Source organism: Pholis gunnellus, assembly GCF_910591455.1.
Source record: "Pholis gunnellus genome assembly, chromosome: 8".
Classification (NCBI taxonomy): domain Eukaryota; kingdom Metazoa; phylum Chordata; class Actinopteri; order Perciformes; family Pholidae; genus Pholis; species Pholis gunnellus.
Genome location: NC_136534.1, coordinates 25,342,525 through 25,364,251, shown reverse-complemented (window position 1 = coordinate 25,364,251; position 21,727 = coordinate 25,342,525). Strand labels below are relative to the sequence as shown.

Here is a 21,727-nt window from a genome sequence, read left to right as displayed (position 1 = left end):
AGTTCAGCTCAGACGGAAAGGTGAAGCAGGCCTGACGGTGTGGATCTTAAACTCCTTTACAACATGACCTTTTCTGTGGCACCATGCTGAGGCCGAAACCCACACTGATTTCCCTCCACTAGTGGTAGCTAAGAAAAGAAATGTTGTCTTTTCATTATTCATCCATGCAACATTTACATCCCCAAAGTGCTGCTTGTGTTGCTGCTCACACTACAAATCAAAAGCTGTTTCTTGTGCAAGCAGGGATGTCCTTGTGTCTGAAGTCCCCCTTGAAGCCTCTATATGAGGATTTTTTTTGTCAGTTGATATGTAGAGCCATGCGCACTTTTGTCACGGTAAATCAGCTGGAAAGGCTTTTCCTGCTCTCTCTCTCTCTCATCTTTTCAAGGACCTCTCGTCACCGCTCATCTCCTCTCTGAAGCGCGGCGGAGACCACCTTCGTCCAGTGCAGGTCAACTCCAGCTGAGTCAGGAGCAGATATGATGACAGTGGACACATCGCGGGTTGCAGGAAGACTTAATTGAGACATTTTCAAGACCAGAATATTGTAACATTTCTTCAGGACTGGATGCAGGTCTAGATCCAGTTCTGTGCCGATTCAAACAAATCAGTGCATTGACATTTTTGGAAAAATTTATTTTTTTGTAGTTGTTATGAAAATACACAGCTCTTAGAATATTTATGAGAGTCAATAATAAAAAAGTGTATTTTCAAATAATAAACCACGAGCTAAAATAAATGTGTTTTCCTTCTTTTTCCTTCTTATTCTATTTCCAGCTTTCCAGCACCTCAGCTGTGCCCCCCCCCCCCCCCCCCCGTGCCGTTAGCTGCTTCATTCAGGTCATCTAATCATTTAGTCCTGTTCGCCCCTCACTCTGGATAACAGTGTCAGCCAAACGCCTACAACATGAATGTAAAATGAATCTTTGTGTGGTGAAGACACGCTTGGTCAATCCAGAGGAGGAGCTTGAAGCTTGAACGTAACAGCAGATGCGAATAGACCATAATGTTTTCGGTGGTGTGTGCATGCCTGTCATGGGGGTGGGGGGGGGGGGGGGGGGGGGTGGCTTATAAACACCACTTTAATCTGCCCCTTTGGCTTTCTGTCCAATGGGAGCAAATAGTTGTATTAAAATAGATAATATGACCACAGCCAAGCGGGGTCGGGAGGACAGCACCCGCCAGACAGACCTATATAACAGATTGAGACGTGCAGAGGTAATCCAAAAGGGTTTAAATCTCTGCTCACACACGTTATCATCAGGTCCTTTCTTTCTTTTTTTTATTATTGTTATTCTGGGCAACGGCATTAGACGGACAAAGAGATATTTTTTCCAGTGAATCCACTCTGAGCACTGCAGGTCTTTTAATAAACTGCACTAAGATGAAGCGACGGTAATTCATCGGGTAGCGTTTGTTTTATCACGTTCAACTGCAATATCCTGTTTTTAACAGGGAGCCGGCGGTGAAGAATATGCAGCTGGGGAGACAGTAAATGCCTAAAGAGATCCATTCGTATTTCAGCAGGGGTGTGTCTCTGAGAGAAGACAGAGAGCCACAGCGGTATTCCTCTGCACACATAATCCTTCGTCTTCACCAAAAGACGAGCGCACATTTGTGTGGCCGGCTGCCAGCTGTAGCCTTGTTGTCTTCCAAAGGGGCAACAGGGCCACTTTCTGTCTCCAATCGAAACATAAAGTCCCCACAATGGACTCGCAGCACGGAGATTAAGTGCTTTGGTTATGCAAGAAAAATGTCTCCTGCTCTTGCCAATTTCCCAACAATTGAGTCATTTCAGAAGAAGATCCAATGAGAGATTGGTTTAGAGATGATTGGATCAGTCGTTTTTTTCCCCATTTGATAACATTCCCAAATAATTTATATGAAAGAATTTAAGGCATTCCACACACACACAATGCAGGTTTAAATATAGGCATTTAATAAAGTCAAATGAAAAAAATGCTGTATGTGTGCATGATTTACATCCTGTTTGCCTGGTATACTGAAGCATTGCTTTGTGCGTGGTGCATCTACACAGTTTATACAAGAGTGCAATATTTGAGTGACACTAATCCCCAGAACTAGATAAAGTGATAGAATAAACCCAGCACACACAAACGCCCTTGACCTAATATTTACAAAATAACAATGAGCAGGTGAGCATTCTCTCTGTCGAGGGTGAGAATGTTACTGAGGCACATATTCTTTAATGATTTCTGTGGGTAAAGAATACAAAAAAACGTGGTTTCTTGAATATAAAAAGGAGAAATCAAAGCATCTTCTGATGAAACAGAGTCATCTGTTGTAATAACATGATACAATAATATGTTAAAAGAGAAAGACAGTGATCCAATTTGGACTTTACAAACTTGTTTTTTGAGTATGTGAAAGGATACATTCCTATGTACATTATGGTATGCTATCCGTCCCTTTGCACTGCTACATGATCTATTAAAAGTAAGCGGTACCCATTGCAGAAAGCACAAAGCCATTCTCCAATGCAGCATACCTGAAGCACACTGCAAAGCTCCAACATTTAACCATAAAGTTGAGGATCAGAAATGATTTGGCTAGTCTATTCCATATATTTATTGCAAGTACCAAAAGCTTTTTAGTCACATACACTTACAGCCAATGCTGAATTGGCAGTCTTTGACATGATCCTCATGTGGTTATTAAGCATAAATAGCAAATGTTTACATGGCTTGTATTGGCAAGTGAAGACGTACAACACACTTGTATAATATGCATGTTTAAACAAGAACCTGATATGTTGACATTACAGAAACCTGTCAAACTCTCTTCATGTGTTAATCCCAAAATCTGTGAAAATTCAAAGTATTTTATACTTACATGCTACATACAAAATTAGACCTGTGCTAAGTAAGTGTTCATTTGCTTATTTTAAATTAAAAGTTGCTAAAAACAAATGCAAAAAAAACCACGAGAGAGCTCTGCCTTCAATCTGTTCACAATCTTTCTAATCCAAGATCATGAGATATTCATTCGTTAGCGAAGTGGATGCTGAGACATAACTCTCCACTCTAAAATTAGCAGAGGGCTTGCACATGCCCAACAAACTGGCTCTGATTTGCCTTCAAAGGGGGCCTTTGAATAGAGATCTCTGTCCTTGAGTGTCCCAGTGTGGGTCCATCTGCAGAGGAAAACTCACAGTCAATATGGATGGAGGCCCCTTGCACCTCTTCCTTGGCTTTAAATAAGTTTCATGGTAAACCTGCCACCGTCACCTCCGTCCCCTCCGCCGCTCATTGAAGACCGAGGAACAAAGTCAATAGTTGCAGTGTGCTTGATCTGACCTTTGCTCTGGCTCCAGAAGAACATGAAGACAAAACAGATGGCCACCGAGCTGAGGAAAGACAGGAAGCCCATGGTGGTGGCGATTATCAGGGTCTTTGCGTCAAACGGGTACGGTTTAGACATTTGAGCCGAGGAGTTGGCAGCTTGGGTGTTTGACGGCTCTACCCAGCCCTCCTCTGAGAAAAAGGGGATGGTTCGGTTACGAGGGAGCCCCTTCACGTACAAACCGACAGTCAGGCTGTCATTGCCGGCTGCATTGCCCGCCAGGCATTGATATGTGCCGCTGTCCTGCACTTGGGCAAAACGCACTTCTAGAGTACCATTGGGCAAAACTCGGATGCGTCCTGTTGGAGTAACCATATTCTTATGGGATGAGATCCAGGTGATGGATGGGAACGGATCCCCCTCGGCTTTACAGGAGAAGTGAACCGTTGTGCCCTCCTCTACTCTCGCCTCCTGCGGCCTGCGGTCCAGGACACGGGCCGGGCGGCATGTAAACAGCCTGGGGAGCTCCTTCTCTGAGAAGTCTCTGAATTCACGCTGTCTCACTGCGTCGGGAGTCGAACAAGTGGGCTGATGTCCGTCAAAGTTCAAGCGCAATCGGCGACGGACCACCCAGAGAAGTCGGCAGTCGCATGCTAGGGGATTCCCATCCAACCGCAGCACCTGAAGGTTCCCCACAGAGTGGAAGACGCTCTCCTCCAGAGTAGTGAGCTGATTGAATGTCACATTAAGCATGCGAAAATAGGCCAGTCCCCTAAAGGCCCCCGGCTCTATTCGTAGCAGGCTCCCCCCTGCTAGGTGTAACTCCTGGAGTCTTATGAGGTCCCCTAGCAGATTACCCTGGATAACAGAGATGGGGTTGTAGGACAGGTCCAGGTAGCGCAGATACACCAGGTGACGCAGTGCGGAGTAAGGAACAGTACTTAGGTTGCAGCTGTTGATGACAAGCGAGGTCAAATTAAGACCAATCAGGCTGTTGCTAGCCACGGTGTCCAACGCTGGCCAGTTTGCTATCAGGAGGCTACGCAGACGGTGCAGTCGTCGGAAAGCGTTGTTCGGGAGTGTAGAAATGGTGAGGCGTAGCATGCGGAAACGCGCCAGGCTCTGGAGCTGGGACAACGCCTCAGTAGGAACGGAGGTCAGGTTGCTGCGGTCCAAGTTGAGCTCCTGCAGATTCTGCAGACCAAAGAAAGCTCGCTGGGAGATGAAGACCAAATCATTCTCCTCGACTTCCAGCGTTTGCAGGTTGACCAGTTCTTTAAAGGTATAGTCCAGAAAGACGAGAATTTCATTCTGGCTCAAGTCCAGAAGACGTAGACTGGACAGGCCAGAAAACACCCCGACCGGGATGATCTTGAGTCGGTTAGTCTTAATCCGAAGCGTCCTGAGATTCTGTAGGCCCTGGAAAGCCTCCACCTCAATCATAGAGATTATGTTATCACTGAGATCCAACTCTTGAAGTTGCAGGAGGCCAGAGAACTGGCGGCGCCCAACAGTCTTAATCTTATTGTGAGATAAATCCAAACGCCTGGCATCACCGGAAAAGCCCTCCGGCACTGAGTTCAAATGTTTGCCAGAGCAGATCACTTCTTTAGCCTCCGGTCGACAAACACAGCGTGGAGGACAGCCTCCTGCAGATACACCCTGTCCGAACTGGAACAGGATGCTCCAAGCCCCCCATCGGACGACTGACTCCACAAACATCTTACGCCCAGCCTAAGAAGAGACACACAATTCATGCAGGAACGTTAAACTTAATCTCATGTTTTAAAAGAAATACATTACTAAAACCCCCAAGCAAGACATGTTTATATTTCATTCATTTTCTACACGGAGTTTAAAATTGCGTCAAGACGTACCGTTTCAGTCTCGGAGTGCAGATTCTCATAACCAGTGGCAGTCAAGTTGGAATCAGACTTGAGTTAAGTCCTCTGTAGAGATGCGGATCCGTCGATAACATGCCCTTTAGAGTGGCCTGGACAGAAGACAGAGAAAGAGAAAAAGTCTGAACAAAATGAAAGAAACAATGGCTTTCTTTGTTCAACTTAATGTGCAAAACACAAAGCAGAATCCCACAAACGCTATCGGTGGACATACAACAACTGTTTCTTTTGATGTCGTGTTGATTCCATAAGCTTCAGCTTCTGATACAACTGAAAAAAAGAAACTGTGAAATAATGGACATTAGAAAAAGTCTCCATCTAATCAGCTTGATGCTCCAACTTGTGTTCTGCTAATGAAAAGCTATGGTGGCTGAGAAGTGTCAAACGAATGGAAAAGCCACAATGCAAAAGCAAACGCCGGAAGCGAGCAACAACACATGTTGACAATGAAACAGGTTATTATTGCCGGTGGACTAGGCTTGTTGGAGACGAGCCAGGCCTGCGCAGAATCTATCTCCAGCGATCGTTTTTGTTTTGGCTTTTTTATTAGTTCAACACTTCTCAGCTGTCAAAGCTGAGAAAGTGAGTCTCATCGTTTTGTTGCGTTTTGAGATGGTATTCATTGAGTCCTGATATAATAAACTCCTCCACCCAAAAAGTCCTCGGTTGTATGATGAAGACCCGAATATGGTGACACTATTTCTGCTGCTGACAAAGTCCCATAATTAATTAACCCTGGTGCTCCCTCAGTGCATGTTTTTCTACTTGTGAACACAACAAAAAGTACACAGTGGGTACCAGAGTGTGTCCAGATGTTGCAGCTGATAAGACCGGCCTACATCTTTGTAGCAGACAACAAAATCTCTACTTAACTGATTATCAAAGAATACATCTCACTTTTTGCTCTGTCCATTTTTATCCTCCCAAATGCTGGAAAAGTACCACGAACAGTGTCCACATATGATCTGCCCTAAAAAATAAAAACTCTGATAGTGCAGATGGAGCCTCAGTGGGACGAGAGAGCCGGCAACAGGATGAGGGTGATATCGATTTTCAGAATAAAATAAGTTTATATAGAAAATCATCAAGTACAGCATTTAAAAAGAGTGAAGAGTATCACAAATCAGGGTGAAGATGGTAACCTTGTGTGCACTTTATATGCTCCTGGAGGACTCATCACTACTCTGTTGCTCTTCCAGAGGTTTTATTATATTATAATATTTGTGTTACTTTTAATTTTAAAATAAGAGTATGTGGGTAAAGTATGGTGTAAAGATTGCAGATTGATTTTTAGTTTAGTACTGTTTTAGAATAATGATTCTGTACGAAACAAACAACTTCAACCTGATCTATAAAGGTTTCTTGGGAGGGTTTCCAAATATAAAAAAATTGACTTTTGTATATTTATTACATGAATATAAAGTATGCCTATTGAAACTGACAGCTACTTTCAGCTTTGAACGCCTGTTTCAAGGTTTCTTCAAAGACAGGTGCTTTCCTCGTGCACAGTGTTGTTCTGTCTTCATCACGAGCAGCCATCGCTGCATCTCGTTGTACCGAAGTAAAAAAAAAAAAAAAAAAAACACACGTTGTCATGTATGAAAAACCCATAAACAGCATGATTCTGTCCCAAGCTTTTTGATCCACATCAGCAGTTTTAACTGTAACATTAATAATTATTTTTTTTACTGAAGAACTTTGTTTTTAAAGTGAGGAACTCATGTCAAACATATCTCAAAATTATGCTCAATCAGTTCTATTTACTGAGGTAAATGGAATCCGAATCACAGTTAACGGTCACTCATCTGAAGGTAGGTATTTAATACACTTAAATAATACAACAGGTTTGAATAATTACAGAAAATCACAATTAAGTTCAGAAGACATGAAAACTAGAGGTGCCAAAATCAGCCAATACTTTTCCATCTTAAGTAGAATAAATGTGCTCCAAACCAGATCAAATCCTTCATCATGAGCGTCAAAGCGACGATAATGTTACTGATGATAACGCTGTAAAGACATAAAGCAAGAAGAACCCCACTAATGGGAAGTGCTGCACTGTGAAGTATTACATAATTACATTATTCTGCCAGTGTCTGCCCTTTCCAGCTGAATAAACAGGTGCTGGGAGAGTATGCGATGTAAATCATGTATTTCCTGCTACGTGCCAAAAAAACGCAACTAACCTTAAAATCAACTCTTAATTCTTCACACAGCACCGACAACAATGTCCCACAACTGCACCGGATTCTTAAAGCACCAAAATATAAGCTGCACTCAAAAATAGCAAAATTGTTTAATTAATCACAAGCAGAGATATATTAACATATCATACTGTCAAAACACCGCTAAGAGAATCCAAATGCCAGACTGAGTCTAACCTGCAGCCTCAGACCGTTTCCAGAGCGTGGGCTCGCCCTCGCTGCAGCCTCTCCTCCTGAGTGGCAGAGCTGTCGACAGTCCCAGAGCTGCGCCGCCTTTATCTCATCGCTGCTCTTCTTGCAAACAGTTCTTATACTGGCTGGCTGCACTGACTCACAACCCAACACTCGTGCTCCGAGACTCCCGGGTCTCCCGTTAGACCGATATATATCAGACACGCCACACACCGATACTGGCTTTTTGTTAAACTTCAGCCGGGGATATTTGATCGGGGGAGGTTCTCTTGTCCACAGCTGAAGCAAAACATTCTGTAAAAAACCATATATCAATTTTAACTTTCCTTTATCAATTTATTTGTCGTTCTTGTGGAGTAATTCTGATGCATTTTGCCCTAAAACAATGATAAGATGCTATTGCCTTCAGTAAATATCTGATCTATCTGTCTTATTTGTATGAGTTTTATTGTCCCATGATGGTCTTTGAGCCACTTTTGCAACCTCTCTCTTTCCTGGATGCAAAAATATAAAATAATTGATTATTGACATCAAACATTGGCCTTTAGCCTCTAAGAACCAATATCAGTCTTCTAAATGTGTTGACCCCCCCCCCCACCCCTGAGACAACTTGTGAGAGACAGAGACTGGCAGGTGTGTGATATCCCAGGCGGGTTGGCTGTCATTTTCTCAGCCCTTCCAGCCAATCAGGGCTCAGGATCGCCCCCCCCCCCCCCCCCCCCCCCCCAGCGATTCTGCACACATCATAAAGCAACGGGTCCAGCCGAAGGTCGCGACCCCGGAGTCACGGCCGGGACCGACCCCGTCCGTCAAATTAGAAAGTGAGGAAACAGATGCATTTGTAATTTCGACATGTATTTCTCACCCTGCGTGGAGCGTAGTCACATGAGTGTCCTGTTACAGTGTTAAGTACCGTAAGTATTTTCTATTACGCACAGCCACTGGTTGTTTCTATTAATGACATTAGAGCGGACAACAGTCACTTGAAAATCTTTTGCTGAAACACTTGAGAACTAAAAACAGCTTAAATTTATGGTTCCTTCAGAAATATAATACCGAACTGTTTCACGTCAAATGAAATAGAAACCATGTTTATGACCATAAGGAATAAGACGGTGTGGTGGAGTCCCTTTAGTCTTTCTTCTGTAGTTTCAAACTTTGATCAGGCTGGGAAAAAAGTCCAACATCTGCCCGAGAAAAGCCTCGTAATACCTCGTAAATTACAAGCAGAATATTAGTTAACAAAAAAATAGCAAGAGGGCTTTTAATTCAAGGTGTTCTGATGCAACAGTTTGTGTGATGATGATCTATTTTTGGGTCGTTCTCCTATGAAAGTCCAACAGCATGGGTGATAAGTGCACTTGCGTAACAAAATCGACTTAGTTGTAAGATTAGGATCGGGTCAAAATAAATGTTTGTTATATAGAATAACTACCGTATGCAGAAACATAGGATTTTCACCCAGGAGACCGTCCTCACGCTTGTTACGTTAACGTTGTAACACTTTTTATGTAATGATATGTAGAAACATGATTGGACCTTCACCCAGGAGATCGCTGTTCACAGCCAGTTAGAAACCAAAAGTAAACCTTCGACTGTACGCTTGTTACGAAACGTTGCGTAAGAAAGTCTGCTGAAGGTGGCTCTGCTTTATTTATGGTGGTTACATTGTCATGGAAGTTACGTTTTGTTGCATTTTTAGTAAAACCATGATCTTTTTTCAAACCTCAACCAAGTAGTTTTGTTGACTAAACCAATCGTTTCACCACGTTAACCCAGCGCCGTTGTGAGTTTCTACAAGTGTGATATGAGGCTACGATAAAAGGTGTCTTTGAAACATGTTTTTGGTTCAAATTCAACGTGTCCCTTGGTTTTCAGCAATGTTCACTGGGTTGCCTCCTTCAAACTGCCAGTTTTGATAACTGCTTTTTTAATTTGCCTGATTCACTGTATTTGTCTTTGCCTTAACTTTGTTTCACTGCTTGTGAAAAATAGTGAGATAGTTTGTCACTATGTTGGTTTGAGGATTGTTTCTCTTTAATATACGATCGTACTTAATTAACTTACTGTCAACCTCGTTCCTGCTTTTCTTCCCCCTCCTGTTTGTCCTTTCATAGAAGTTAATTCAGTTTAATAGCACTGTTTGGTTGGTCATAGTGGTGATTGTGACATCGTGTCTTGTATTATGGAATCACATTAACGTCTTGTCTTTCAGTAATCAAACTCAACTTTCTACTTTTTGAGTCTATTCATCGTTTCAGAGAAGTCTGTCCATCTTGGATTTGCTTAAACCTCTTACCTAATAAACCCTCACAATGCCTATATATATATATATATAAACCATATCCAAGCCAATCGTATGTTTCCTCTCTTCAGACAATCCTCTGGCAGAGTCCGGCTGACTTTTGGGTGAACTCCCGCGATTGCTTAATTCCCTTCTCTGACTGCGCCCCGTTCGCCGTCTCTCTCTTCTGTCATCGGACAAAACTCATCAAGTCTCTCCTCGCCAGCCCTTATCGCCTTATATCAATCTGTGGACAGTTGCCAGCCCGTGTTTAAATTAGGACTTTCCTCACACAGCTGCACATTTAGTCATCACTTGGCTCTCCAACAGTTGTTCCCTCGATTGTTAGGATTATGAAAGGATTAAACAGATCAAACGACTAATGAAATTCAAAAGATAAATTAAAAAAATAATGTTTTTATTGGGAACAACATCATTGACGGCCACCGAAGTGTTCCTATCGACATGTGTTGGTGTTTTATGCTCAGCAGAAAACGCTCCGCTCAGCAGCTCAGCTCTGATGGAACATTTTTACTACTCCAGCGTTTCTGTTCAGGATCTTAATCGATCACGAGCAGCCGCGCATATCATTATCGTGCTGCAACAAGGCCAGGAGCAAAGAGGAGGCAATGATTCTCAATCGACTTGAACTCATCTTCTCGTATGCATTATGGGTTCATTAGCTTTGAGAAGGAGCTCTCTCTCTCTCTCTCTCTCTCTCTCTCTCTCTCTCTCTCTCTCTCTCTCTCTCTCTCTCGAAAAGCTCCTTTTGCACAACAGGTGCCTTGAAACAGGAACAAGACCTCACAAGGGCCGCAGGGTGACGGTCTTTGTTTCCCTTCTGAGTGTGGACGCCCTGAGCACGGATCCCTGTGCCAAGCGGCCCATCTGACAGAGAATGCAAGAGTCTGAGCCCGGCTGGGTTTTCTAACACTTGTCAAATAGCTATTTTTAGCTGGTCACAGTGAGAAAGACAAGAGCCCGGCTCAAATCCCCAATTAAAGCGGCTGGAACAGAACAACAGTGCGGGGATCACAGAGCCCGAGCTTGTGTCTTTGCACTTTTCTGTGTGTTTTTTCTTTTCTGTGCGAGTGTGTGTGTGTGTGCTTGAATTGTTAAAAGTGTGTGATGGAGTGTGTGTGTGTGTGTGTGTGTGTGTTTTTATGGGCTTCTGGCACCTGCTGCAGTGTGACGGCCCCTGAGACCTCCTGCATGCGAGCAGCAAATATTAAAAGGTTTGCTGGCAGAACAGCTGTCGGGTAGCAGAGCAAGGAAACAGAAAGCCCCCTGGTCTTTCCCCTCTGGGTTTGTAGGGGAAAGGACTTGTAAACAAGACCACGTCTGGAGCCGCATGTTAAATAAACAAATAAATGTCTGACACGCAAGGTGAAAGAACAACGTTTGTTTCCCACTACGAGGGGAGTGAAGGATGCTATAGTAGAGGAAATAAGTTTATTATTGATAATATGGTGGAAATGACAAAAGACAGTTCATGCTAACGAGAAGAAGTCGGGAAGAAGTCCGAACTGAGATTGCAGCAGCTGCCGAAGAGTCAGCAGACGTTGACATATCGTGAACATGAAGGGATGTCTAGTGGGAATAAGTGCTGATGTTCAGCGCTGAAGTGTTGAATGCTGTAAGTGGGCAGATGACTTTGATTGGTTGGTAACTGACGCGATGCGGACTTGTTTCAGAAGTGAAGTGGACATCTTATATCAAAGTTTGTAGGACAAAGTTTGTGTGACATTCTCCAGTTATTTGCTCCCATGTGTCATTTAACCACTGCCACCTGATACGTCTCGGTTGGCTCCAACGCTCCTGGACTTTACCTGAAGCCTATAATCACTTTCTTCAAAGCCACAGGACTCCATTGACAAACAACTGTAGTTTTTTACCTCGCAGAACACGGGAGTGTCAGTTATTCCCAAACATCTCATGTTTACTATACGGCGAGAGTTCCTGTTATTCACATTGATGAGCTCGCGTTGCCTTTTATAAACGACTGAGTTGTCGTTTCCATTTGAAAAACCTGGAAAATAAATCAGGTAGAGTCAGGTCGAAACAAATGACTCAATCTTAATATAAAAATATGTTTATTTAGTCTATTAACTGAAAAGTTTTTTCAAATTTTTTCAAATTTTCAAATCGTCACATGCATACTCTATCTTTATTATTTGCTAAATTTGGTGAATAGCACAATGGTGGACCGGTGAACAGTGAGCATCTGTGGTTATCACATAATCCCGTCTGAGGTGGAGGAATATAATCTTCACGTAATTCATGTCTACATGACATAATATCTGCACCCATTGCAGAGCATTTTACGGACTGTGTGGAAGCCGTTTTTCTAATTCTAAAAGGCTGTGAGGAAAAAGCAGAGCCATAAATACTGATGTCACAGAGGAAGGGCGGGTTTGCCTGATGGCGTAGTTGAAATTGGCATGTGGTGGGAGTGATATAGAGAGGTGTGTGGCAGTGTGGCAGTGAGCTTGTATCTGTGACAAATAGGATAACATTAATTATTTGCCTCTGTGGCAACACATTGAAACACATTTACTGTAACGTATTAGCACTTATTAGCATTTATTGTATTCGTATTAGCTTGTTTGCTGTTTGTGTAATCAAGGAGATGCACTTATGACTTCTGGTGACCAGCAGCTCTCTTGAATGTTGAAAACACTTATTGTAAGTCGCTTTGGATAAAAGCGTCTGCTAAATGACTTTAGTGTTTGAATTGTTTTTACGTAGCTTATTTTGGAGTATTTACTAAAGAACAAGCTGACACGAGAACTGTCACAACAGCTTCCACAAGCAGAAATGATCTGGGAAAAAAGGTCAATTTTCTGTGTTGGTGGTTTGCAATATGGCCACCGATATGTATTCGACATGAAACGCCAACGTAAAACATGTCGAAGCAAAGAAAAGTGATTGTTTCATGTGAAAAAGTAAACATGTTTGAAGAGAGACTGTGAGAGAGCGAGAGGGACTGACGAATGATAAGTATGAGTGTGTGTTTGAGTATTTACACCCATGCAACGTGTGGTGGAAGTGGGTCACAGTGACGGATCCACTCACGTCGGTCTTGTTCCAGACTGCGTGTTAGGTAAAGCACTCTGCTGTAATTCCTCATTCTGACGAGGAGAGCGTTGAGACGGTGCAACGTCACACAAAGTGCGCCGTCTGCAATATTAATAATAGCACAAATAAATGAGGGAAGGGAATTAGTCTCAGCGCAGCGCCTATGCGATGTGACAAATTAGGTCGTCTCAGCTAACAGCGGTGATGCGTCCGATCCATCGACGTGCATCAGAGGGATGAGGGGAGGTCACGCGTTAAAGTGGAGCTGACTGTTGGGACACGGAGGGCTCTTAACCTGGAACGGGTCAAACACTGATCAAACTCAATCAGGGCAACATGCACACTGACAAATGCAACAAACTCCTCGTGAAATGTAGGGCAGAAGACTTGTTGGTGTTTCTTGTCAGATATCAAATACGTCACCATGTTTCTATTATAGAAGGAGTCTGAAGAACTCTAAGGAAACTAAAAAATCCCTCAGTCCAGCGGGAGAAGACGTCCTCACATCTGAGCAAAGAATTCGAGTAGAAAATGGCAAATTTCTCACACAGCAAAAGTAAAATTAACGGTAAAAGTATCAAAAGTAAAGATACTTGAAGCAGAAGTCAACATTTCATTTTTCAGATCACTGAAAGACACAAAGGAGAACACAATGAGGTGAAAAAGAAGGGGAACAAGGAGGGAAAGTACCAAAGACGAGAAATGGGGGGGGGGGGGGGGGGGGCATTAAAGAAAAAAGGAGAAGGCAAAAGATGAAAAATAACATTAAAAAAAGCAATACGGAAAAAATGGAAGAGAAAAGGGCAAGAAGGTGGAAAAAGGAGTAAAAGAAAGCAAGAAAAAGCGATAGAAAAGCGATCAACTCTTTAATCTCCTCTCTCTACTGTGCAGGTGGAGCTTTTCCTCATTGGAACACATTAGTAATGCCGTCATTGTTTCTGGTGATAAAAGTCTTGGAGTTGTGTCCTTTCACAAAGAGGGATGCGGAGGGAAATGTCACAGCAGAAACACCTTGACCAGCCAGCAGGAGCTGGTGTTATAATAAATACCCTTTGACCTGATCATTTGCGTAGCTATGACATCATTATATAAATTACTTTTAGTTTGGACCACCTGAAGGACTGGCCACCTCTCCAAGGTCCCTCCCTCTTGCCCATTGCATGCTAAATAGGCTCCAGCCCCAAACGACCTTGACTAAATGGGGATAGAAAAAGGGGCGCATGCATAGGAAATCACTTTTGAAAGTACAGCCAGTTATTGATGGCTTTTGCATTTGATGGTCTCCACTGCTGGTGATCGCTGGTGTTGAAAAAAGCCCGTCTTCATAGCCTCCTCCTTGCTGCATCACACTACCTCCCTGATCTCCCTCTCTTCAAAAAGGTGTCTTTTGCATGACTTTGTAGTCTTTGTGCAATTAATCATACAAATGAGGACAAGGGCGCACTTTTGTACGGTCTGTCCTCAAAGGCATTCATCACGTTGCACTGAGTTGTAAACACAAACAGTGACGGAAGTAGCTGTGTGACAAAAAAGAGCTTGAGAGAGAGAAGATCAAACTCCGCCCCCAAACACCCGGCCAATCACTGCATAAATACTTGTCAGATTGATGGTTTCGGAAAGTTATTGGTGGGTGGATCCCCCGAATTCTGACACTGGAAAGGTGTGGAAGGAGAGGTTTTCAGATGCTGTTAAATGATACTGATAGATGTTGTTCTAATGCATGTAGAGGTATAAATAACCTTGAGCCCCAATGACTCAAAACATGACAGATTGGTACCAAAAGGAGCCCCATGGTAGGCTTACAGGACTGACCGAAACAGGACTACAGACCTTGGTATTCCCAACCTTTCCACCAGATGCCCCCAGAGTTTCCTGCTCCTGGCCATTCAGCCTACCCAGTACCTCCCTGCCACACCTGTTCCTAGTTCCTTCATGAAGCACCAGTGTATATCCAGGCCACTTCCCCCACTCCTAATTTGCCAGATCTCCAAGGAAGATGTTGCTTCCTTTCCATCGCTTCCAACCATTCCAGCATGTCAGTGTTGTGTCCCTGTCCTGAAACTTAACTGTCTTTTTGGAATGCCAAATTGCCAATTCTGTTCATTACCCTTTGATTCTTGTACAGGTCCTCATTAAACCTGCTCTGCCTCCCTACGTTTGAGTCCTCTTCCTGGTTGCCGCTGCGCAACAACCGTGACAATAAGCGTACATGATTTGAATGGTGGATAGTTTAGCAAATACTAATACCTTACTTAATTGAAGCTGCTGAGAACAAAAAGACAATGAAGACAAGCTGCTTTGTGGTTTATTCCTACTTAATTCTTCAAAGAAAACTTAAAAATGGATGCTGTAGATTAAAAAAGAAAAATGCTGGAGACAAAGAATGATTACGAGAAGCCCATACAATGAAAACGATATCATCAAACTGGAAAGGACGCATCTTGGTAAAGGAAAAACGGCATGAAAGAAAAAGACATGGAGCATAAAAGAAACCCTCAAATATAAAGAGGCTTTTTCATGGCCAAACAACACCAAGCTGCTGCTGACACAAGCCCAGGGCCAATGCCATTCAACTCGTTATTCATGCCCTGGCTACATTTCTCCAGAGGCAGCGAACATCTCTTTCTATTCATCTTCAAAAAAGTCTTCAAATGACTGTATGGCCTGAATAGTGCGTCTGTGCACTTCGGTGGGTTCAAACGGGCTGTGCACCACAGATTCTGCCCCGAATAGATGTTTTCATGTGCAAACCCTCCAAAAGCAAGTCTGATGAAAAGACAACCAACTCAACTTATTTTGTATGAAAAAAAACTCTTGTATTATTTGCAAAAACAAGAGCAGTAATGAACACAACTGTGGTGTTAATCGTATTTGCCGTTAAGACTGACAATGTGGTGGGTAGATGTGCGGTTCATTGTTCCAGGCTCAGATAGATCTTCTCCCAGACAGCTGCCTGGTATTAAGGTGAACTACTCTGTCAAACACTTTTTTCATTTCTTCGAATGAGACAATGTGTGTGCAAACAGCATATGGCTTTTTGAAGACGTTGATTTTCTTTTTAAAACTCCTTTTTAAAACTAATCTGGAAACTTTCATCCACATTTCTGGGCCTCCACTGTGGAAGTCAATGCGATGCGACTGAAAGTTTTCAGAGACACCAAACAGTAAATGGACCTTGTGATGAGAATCTTTAGTTAAAATAAAGAAACTACAAAATGTGTGGAACTGAAATATTGATCTGGAGCTGTAGGATATGACTAAAACATGCCGATGCAGAAGTATCTTAAAACTTGCATTCTCTCTACTGTCCAGCAGGGGGCGACTCCTCCGGCCGCAAATAGAAGTCTATGAGAAAATGACTCTACTTCTCTCTTGATTTATTACCTCAGTAAACATTGTAAACATGAGTTTATGGTCTCAATCTCTAGTTTCAAGTCTTCTTCAATACAGCATGATGTTCATTTAGTAAATGATGGTCCATTTAGAGTCAAACAGACCATAAAGCAGGGGATGCTTTAGGGGCGGGGCTTACTGAGATTGACAGGTTGCTGCTCCTACCAGAGCCGTATACGGCATCTCTATGCATTGCAAATATGGTCACTTCCGTTCATTGTTATTGTTGCGAAAAATAACAACACGACAAGATGGCGATGGGCAAAATTGCCGAACTCGAGGCTTCAAAACGTCAGTCCATAAACCAATGGGTGACGTCACGATGACTACGTTCCACTACTTATATACAGTCTATGATCTGACAACAAGGTAAAGCTGAGAAAATATTTTAAATAGCTTACACACAATACAACTGATACTGTTTTTTCTTCAGGTGGCTAAAACGTTTGGCTGCTGCCCCAGTCCACAATTGCTTCACTGAGCCACTGAGGCTATGAAGGCAAAGCAACGAAACTAGTTCAAAACTTGTCATATACTTCTTTGCCTGAAGCTAAAATCAATTAAAGTCTGGAGCCGCAGCCCAATATAACAGTCCAGATAAATCATCCCCTAACAAGGAGACTGACATACTTCCTCTGCATAAAATGCCCTCTGATTAAATTGCCCATTTGGCAGAATCCCAAGCGTCAAATCCTTGGTTCTCCCTTGATGGTGATCTGCTCCTCCAGAGCCACACTGCAACTGATGTGATGTGTGTCCTCATTATGACAGGAGAGGAGAGGACAACGTGTTTGGTGCTGATTCACCTCTGCGCCCTCACTGAAATGCTGATCCTGGCTTATATCAGACCGCAGGTGAGATGAAAATCAAATCAAATGGGAGGAGCCAAGTTTGGAAACGATACCGTTTTTTTGGGCGACAAAACGGAGGTTTGAGGAAGCATCTTGATTTAAACGAGCCTCGCACCGTCCCAGAGGGGGGACAGAGGCTGCCGGTAATCCTGCTGTGTTAAAACACAGTCTGCTGTGGCCCCCAGTCTCATGGAACAAAGTGTCATGAGGATTACTGTTCACATGGACGGCCACAGTGCAAATCAACAAAAACAACAACAACAAAAAGACGGATTTACACAAACAACAAAGCAACAAGGCTGGAAAGCAAAAGTAGTAATGGTGCATTATTCTAGTTGTCTATAAAGGGTGGTTTCAAGAGATCTAATAAGAGCACAGGGAATAAAAAATGTTTAATATAGGTCAGTGTTTAAAGCTCACCGCGGTACCACACACAACACAAGCTACACATATTCTAGCAGTGTTTTAGACATTTTTATATCCGGTTTTCTAAATGTGACAACAAGTCGCCCGAACACCGAATTAGGTTGTAATGTCGACACATAATAATAAAATTAAAGACCACATTGCGATGGGATCACACCAGGGTGTCCCGTTTCCCCCCCGATTTGGAACTCAGCCTTGATTTCAACTTCAAAGTTTCTGCAGGACCACATTTTGCCGTGATGACTCACACACGGACTCACAAAGACAAGAACAACAACACCAGTAGTGGCTGATAACCAGCAATTAAATACATAACATCATATATCACTACTACCAGAAACTTGAGGCTTCCTTTCTGTTCATTTTCAGGTTTTTGCTTGCTAGTGCCACAACAAGATGTGAGTTCATCTTGAGGAAAATAATTAAGTCTTGTTTATTAATCCCTATTGGATAGTAACCCTAAAATGGACACAAAAAACACACAAATACGATAATAAAACTATAACTGGCACACTTAAATCATCTCCACATCTGAGGATTATTAAAGTGATTCCATTGTGATGAATAAGGGAACAAAGAGGAGCAGTTATTGCCTTATAGACACACACCAAACCTACGAAGGAATGCTATAAATAACAATGGGTTAATATATAAATGGTGCAAGAACACCACAGCTTATTTCATGCTCAACAACAAGTACAACTGATGAAAAGTAGTTTGAGGGTTTTTGTTGGGAAGAAGCATCAAAATGAACTCACCAGCTTTTCATCGCAACAAAGCTTCCACCTCTTTACTGCCCATCGTCCGTCTCCAGCAGAAAAACGCGTTCATCTCCGTTCAGGACACTTTCCCCTCTTCCTCTTCCTCTTCCTCTGCCTACATTCAACTGGACTTTTCCAACATCTGTCGCATCAGAGTCACTTTCGCCCTCCTACTTCATTAATATCCTTTTTTTTTTCTCTCCTCCCCCCGGCTACAGAAACACCTCGGGGGAGTTTTCGGATAATTGCGCTACTAGAATAATTTAGGTCGACTCCTGTCCGTGTCTGCCGTGTTGTGCGCGGTGATGCTGGGGAGAAGCTGCCGCGCTCTGACCGCCGCTCTGCTGATTGCTGCCCCCTCCGCATCTCCATCCCTCCGCTCGGCTGGAGCACAGCGCCACGGATTTAAAGCTGGATGCGCGCCATGTGTCGGGGTCGTAATGCCTTAAATCCCCAATGTAACTGTAGTGTAACGTACGGATGACTCTATTACAGTTGTAACAAACCCGAATCAAGTCGTTACTTTTTGTTAACAGAACTCCATTTCCGCTTAAATATTTAAAAAGGAAGATCAATCCCATCGTCATGCTCGTTTTTACCATCCATTCATTATATTTCACTACTTTTATGAATCAAGTGCGTAACAGTGAACGGAAATAATCTGCTTTTCCTAATAGAAGTCTGGATTTGGAAGTAAAATATGAGCACTGTGTTGTATTTGTTGTATCATATTGTACTGTACATTTTCATATTTTCTCTTTTTAAATTATGTGTATTACTATTGCACTTTGTTAAAGCACAAATCACTGAGCCCTATAAGGATCCGTTCATAACATTTAATGCAGAATCAAAGTCAGAACTGGCAGCAGTTTCACTGGAAACCTGCACACCTGACAGCTTCAGTTAACCCTTTGTATATTAATGAAGATGTTAGAAAAATTGAATATTCCTGTAATTCATCAGTTTTTTTCAAATTATTTCTGGCGAATTTCAAAGAACAGCACAGAAATGTTAGAGTTTAGTTTAACGGATCCAATATTGCACAGCACCTTTAGCCCAAATCTGTTTGAGGAGGAGTTCAGGGTGGATGGAGGTGTCACAGGACTTTCACCCACTTTTCACCCTTCATTCTTTTTTACGGGTTTTCGTTGCAACACTGAGATTGTTTTTCTCAGATCATAAGCAGATTTTCACGGTGCTTTGAGTTACGTCTGTATCTTAAATAACATAAGAAACACATTTATTGTTTCACTAAACCAATGTGTTTTGTTGCATTTTCGTTTTGTTTCAATTCACAAAGTCAATCACTTTTAAAACTGCCGTTGTCTTCCCAGATCTAGCATTTGATTTGCTGAACACAATGTTATCCTGACCAATAGAAATGACGACCAAAGCTATGAAAACAACACACGATGTATGAGCTCTTCTCATACTCTTCTCAAGTATAGCTTCACTATGAAGCAGCTGCAATCCCCAAACACTGTTTCACATTGCAGCAGCTTTTTTTTGTCAACAAGGTGACAGTTTAAAACACATCCAAGGTGCCGGAGACGTGCAAATAATCATTACATGGGTGGCAAAATCCCCAAGCTGTCAGCTCTGAGGGGATTTGTGAAACGTTTATTTTTTTTTTCCCTTTTACTTGTTATCCGCCACACCGAGTGAGTGCTGGCATGCTTCCAGGGCAGTACATTACTATCACAGCTTGGAGGGAGAGATGCGGCAGAAATGCGTGGGTAAGCCAAATCTCTGGATTGAACAACAGCTGGGCACAATATAGATGAGTAGGCTCCGACTCTAGAGGCGAGGAATACCCTCTTCCTCCCCTTACACATGCATACAGATGCACAAATAAACACTTATGTACAAACACACTCATGCACTCACTGCTTGTGCTTATTAATGATGCTTCAAACAGATCAACTGAGTTCAGTTCTGACATCCTGGGAATTATCCTTTAAAAACCAGGATCAGCGCGGTCATACGGACATATATCCCTTTGTGAGGTGAGTGAGCTGACTGACCAGCTGTTGTTTTATTAAAGCAGTTGTGATCGGCGATGCTGGAAATGAGAATGTGACTCCTTCTCATCAGCGTTGCCCCCGGTGGACTGACCTTTTCCTCCGCGGTCGGAACAACAGAGACGCTGCAGGCTGAAAACTCACCTGCTTAACATGGACCTCACGTTGCACACAGACACACACACACACACACACACACACACACACACACACTCATTTTCACTGTACTTATGAGGACCATCTGGCACGCAGTGTTCTTGAACCGATTCTAATGGGGAAAAGTGTTTATAGCTGTTCTAAATGGACGCACCGGAAGCCTGTCCTCAGGTTTTATTATGAATTAAATTAAAGTCTGTGCAAATCTGTGCATGGAGGAGGTCGGGCAGGATGTATGTGTTAATAACAGGACTTTCACACAAGAGATTGCTGTTCGGATCCTAAACAAAAGTCATGTTCACATATTTTGTATTTACCTCCGTAACTTAAATAACATAAGAAACATATATTAAGCCAAACCATTAAGTTTTACTGAACAAAACCAAGTGTTTGTTTTGTTTTGTGGAGAATTACAGTATTAAGAAGTATTAGTAGTAGAATTTATAGCACCCTTAGTGGTGAATAGAAGTGTTACAATAATAAAATGTAAAATATGTTAGTCACAAAATATTTACTGAAGAATGAATTATGTTTGTAATATGTTTACATGAAGGATATTATATGTTACAGTATATTGACATATTGAATGTATTGAAATCATGAATGCATAAACACTGGAGGACTTAAACACTGTAAAGAATAGCCATCAGGGAAAGTTAGGGAATTCAAGGCGAGGCTTTTCAGAGACGGGGGAGGAGAACCGGATGAGGAGCAGACTGCCATAAAACAACAGAGAGGACTCCTGGGTAAGACCATGCGGCCCCAGGTCAGAGGTGATGTCAGAGGTGATGTCACAAGGAGCCCAGCCACTGAGATGAGCAGCGGATCGATGAAGGAGGGGTCAGATCAATCGGAAACCAATCACTGACCCCGGATGACGGCCTTTATGTTTTGCGACAGGTTTCGGACGCTTTCCGACCATCAAAGAACATAAAAAGAATGTTTGAGAGAAAAAGCTTCAGTTCATAGCAATATTCGTTTTTCAGCTAACCGGCCAGGTCGGACCTGTGAGTGAAATTGCACGTGGACTCTGTTCTCGAGAACATTACCATGCATGGTGTATTTCAGATTGCATTTGTAAAACATTAGGTTGCAATTGAGTGCATCAGTTTGCATTGTTTACCTTCGTGGTTGCAGTTGTATCTGCTATCTTTTTA

The 21,727-nt window shown here is 42.6% G+C and overlaps 1 protein-coding gene across 1 annotated transcript; it reads right to left on the bottom strand.

Moving 5' to 3' along the window:
* Positions 1–3,213: 3,213 nt before the first annotated feature.
* lingo4b (leucine rich repeat and Ig domain containing 4b) lies at positions 3,214–5,046 on the bottom strand (the record flags this gene model as incomplete). Its single annotated transcript, XM_079164665.1, has 1 exon — positions 3,214–5,046. The coding sequence occupies exon 1, from the start codon at positions 5,023–5,025 to the stop codon at positions 3,214–3,216; it is 1,812 nt and encodes a 603-aa protein (XP_079020791.1). The 5' UTR covers positions 5,026–5,046.
* Between the last annotated feature and the right edge of the window lie 16,681 nt (positions 5,047–21,727).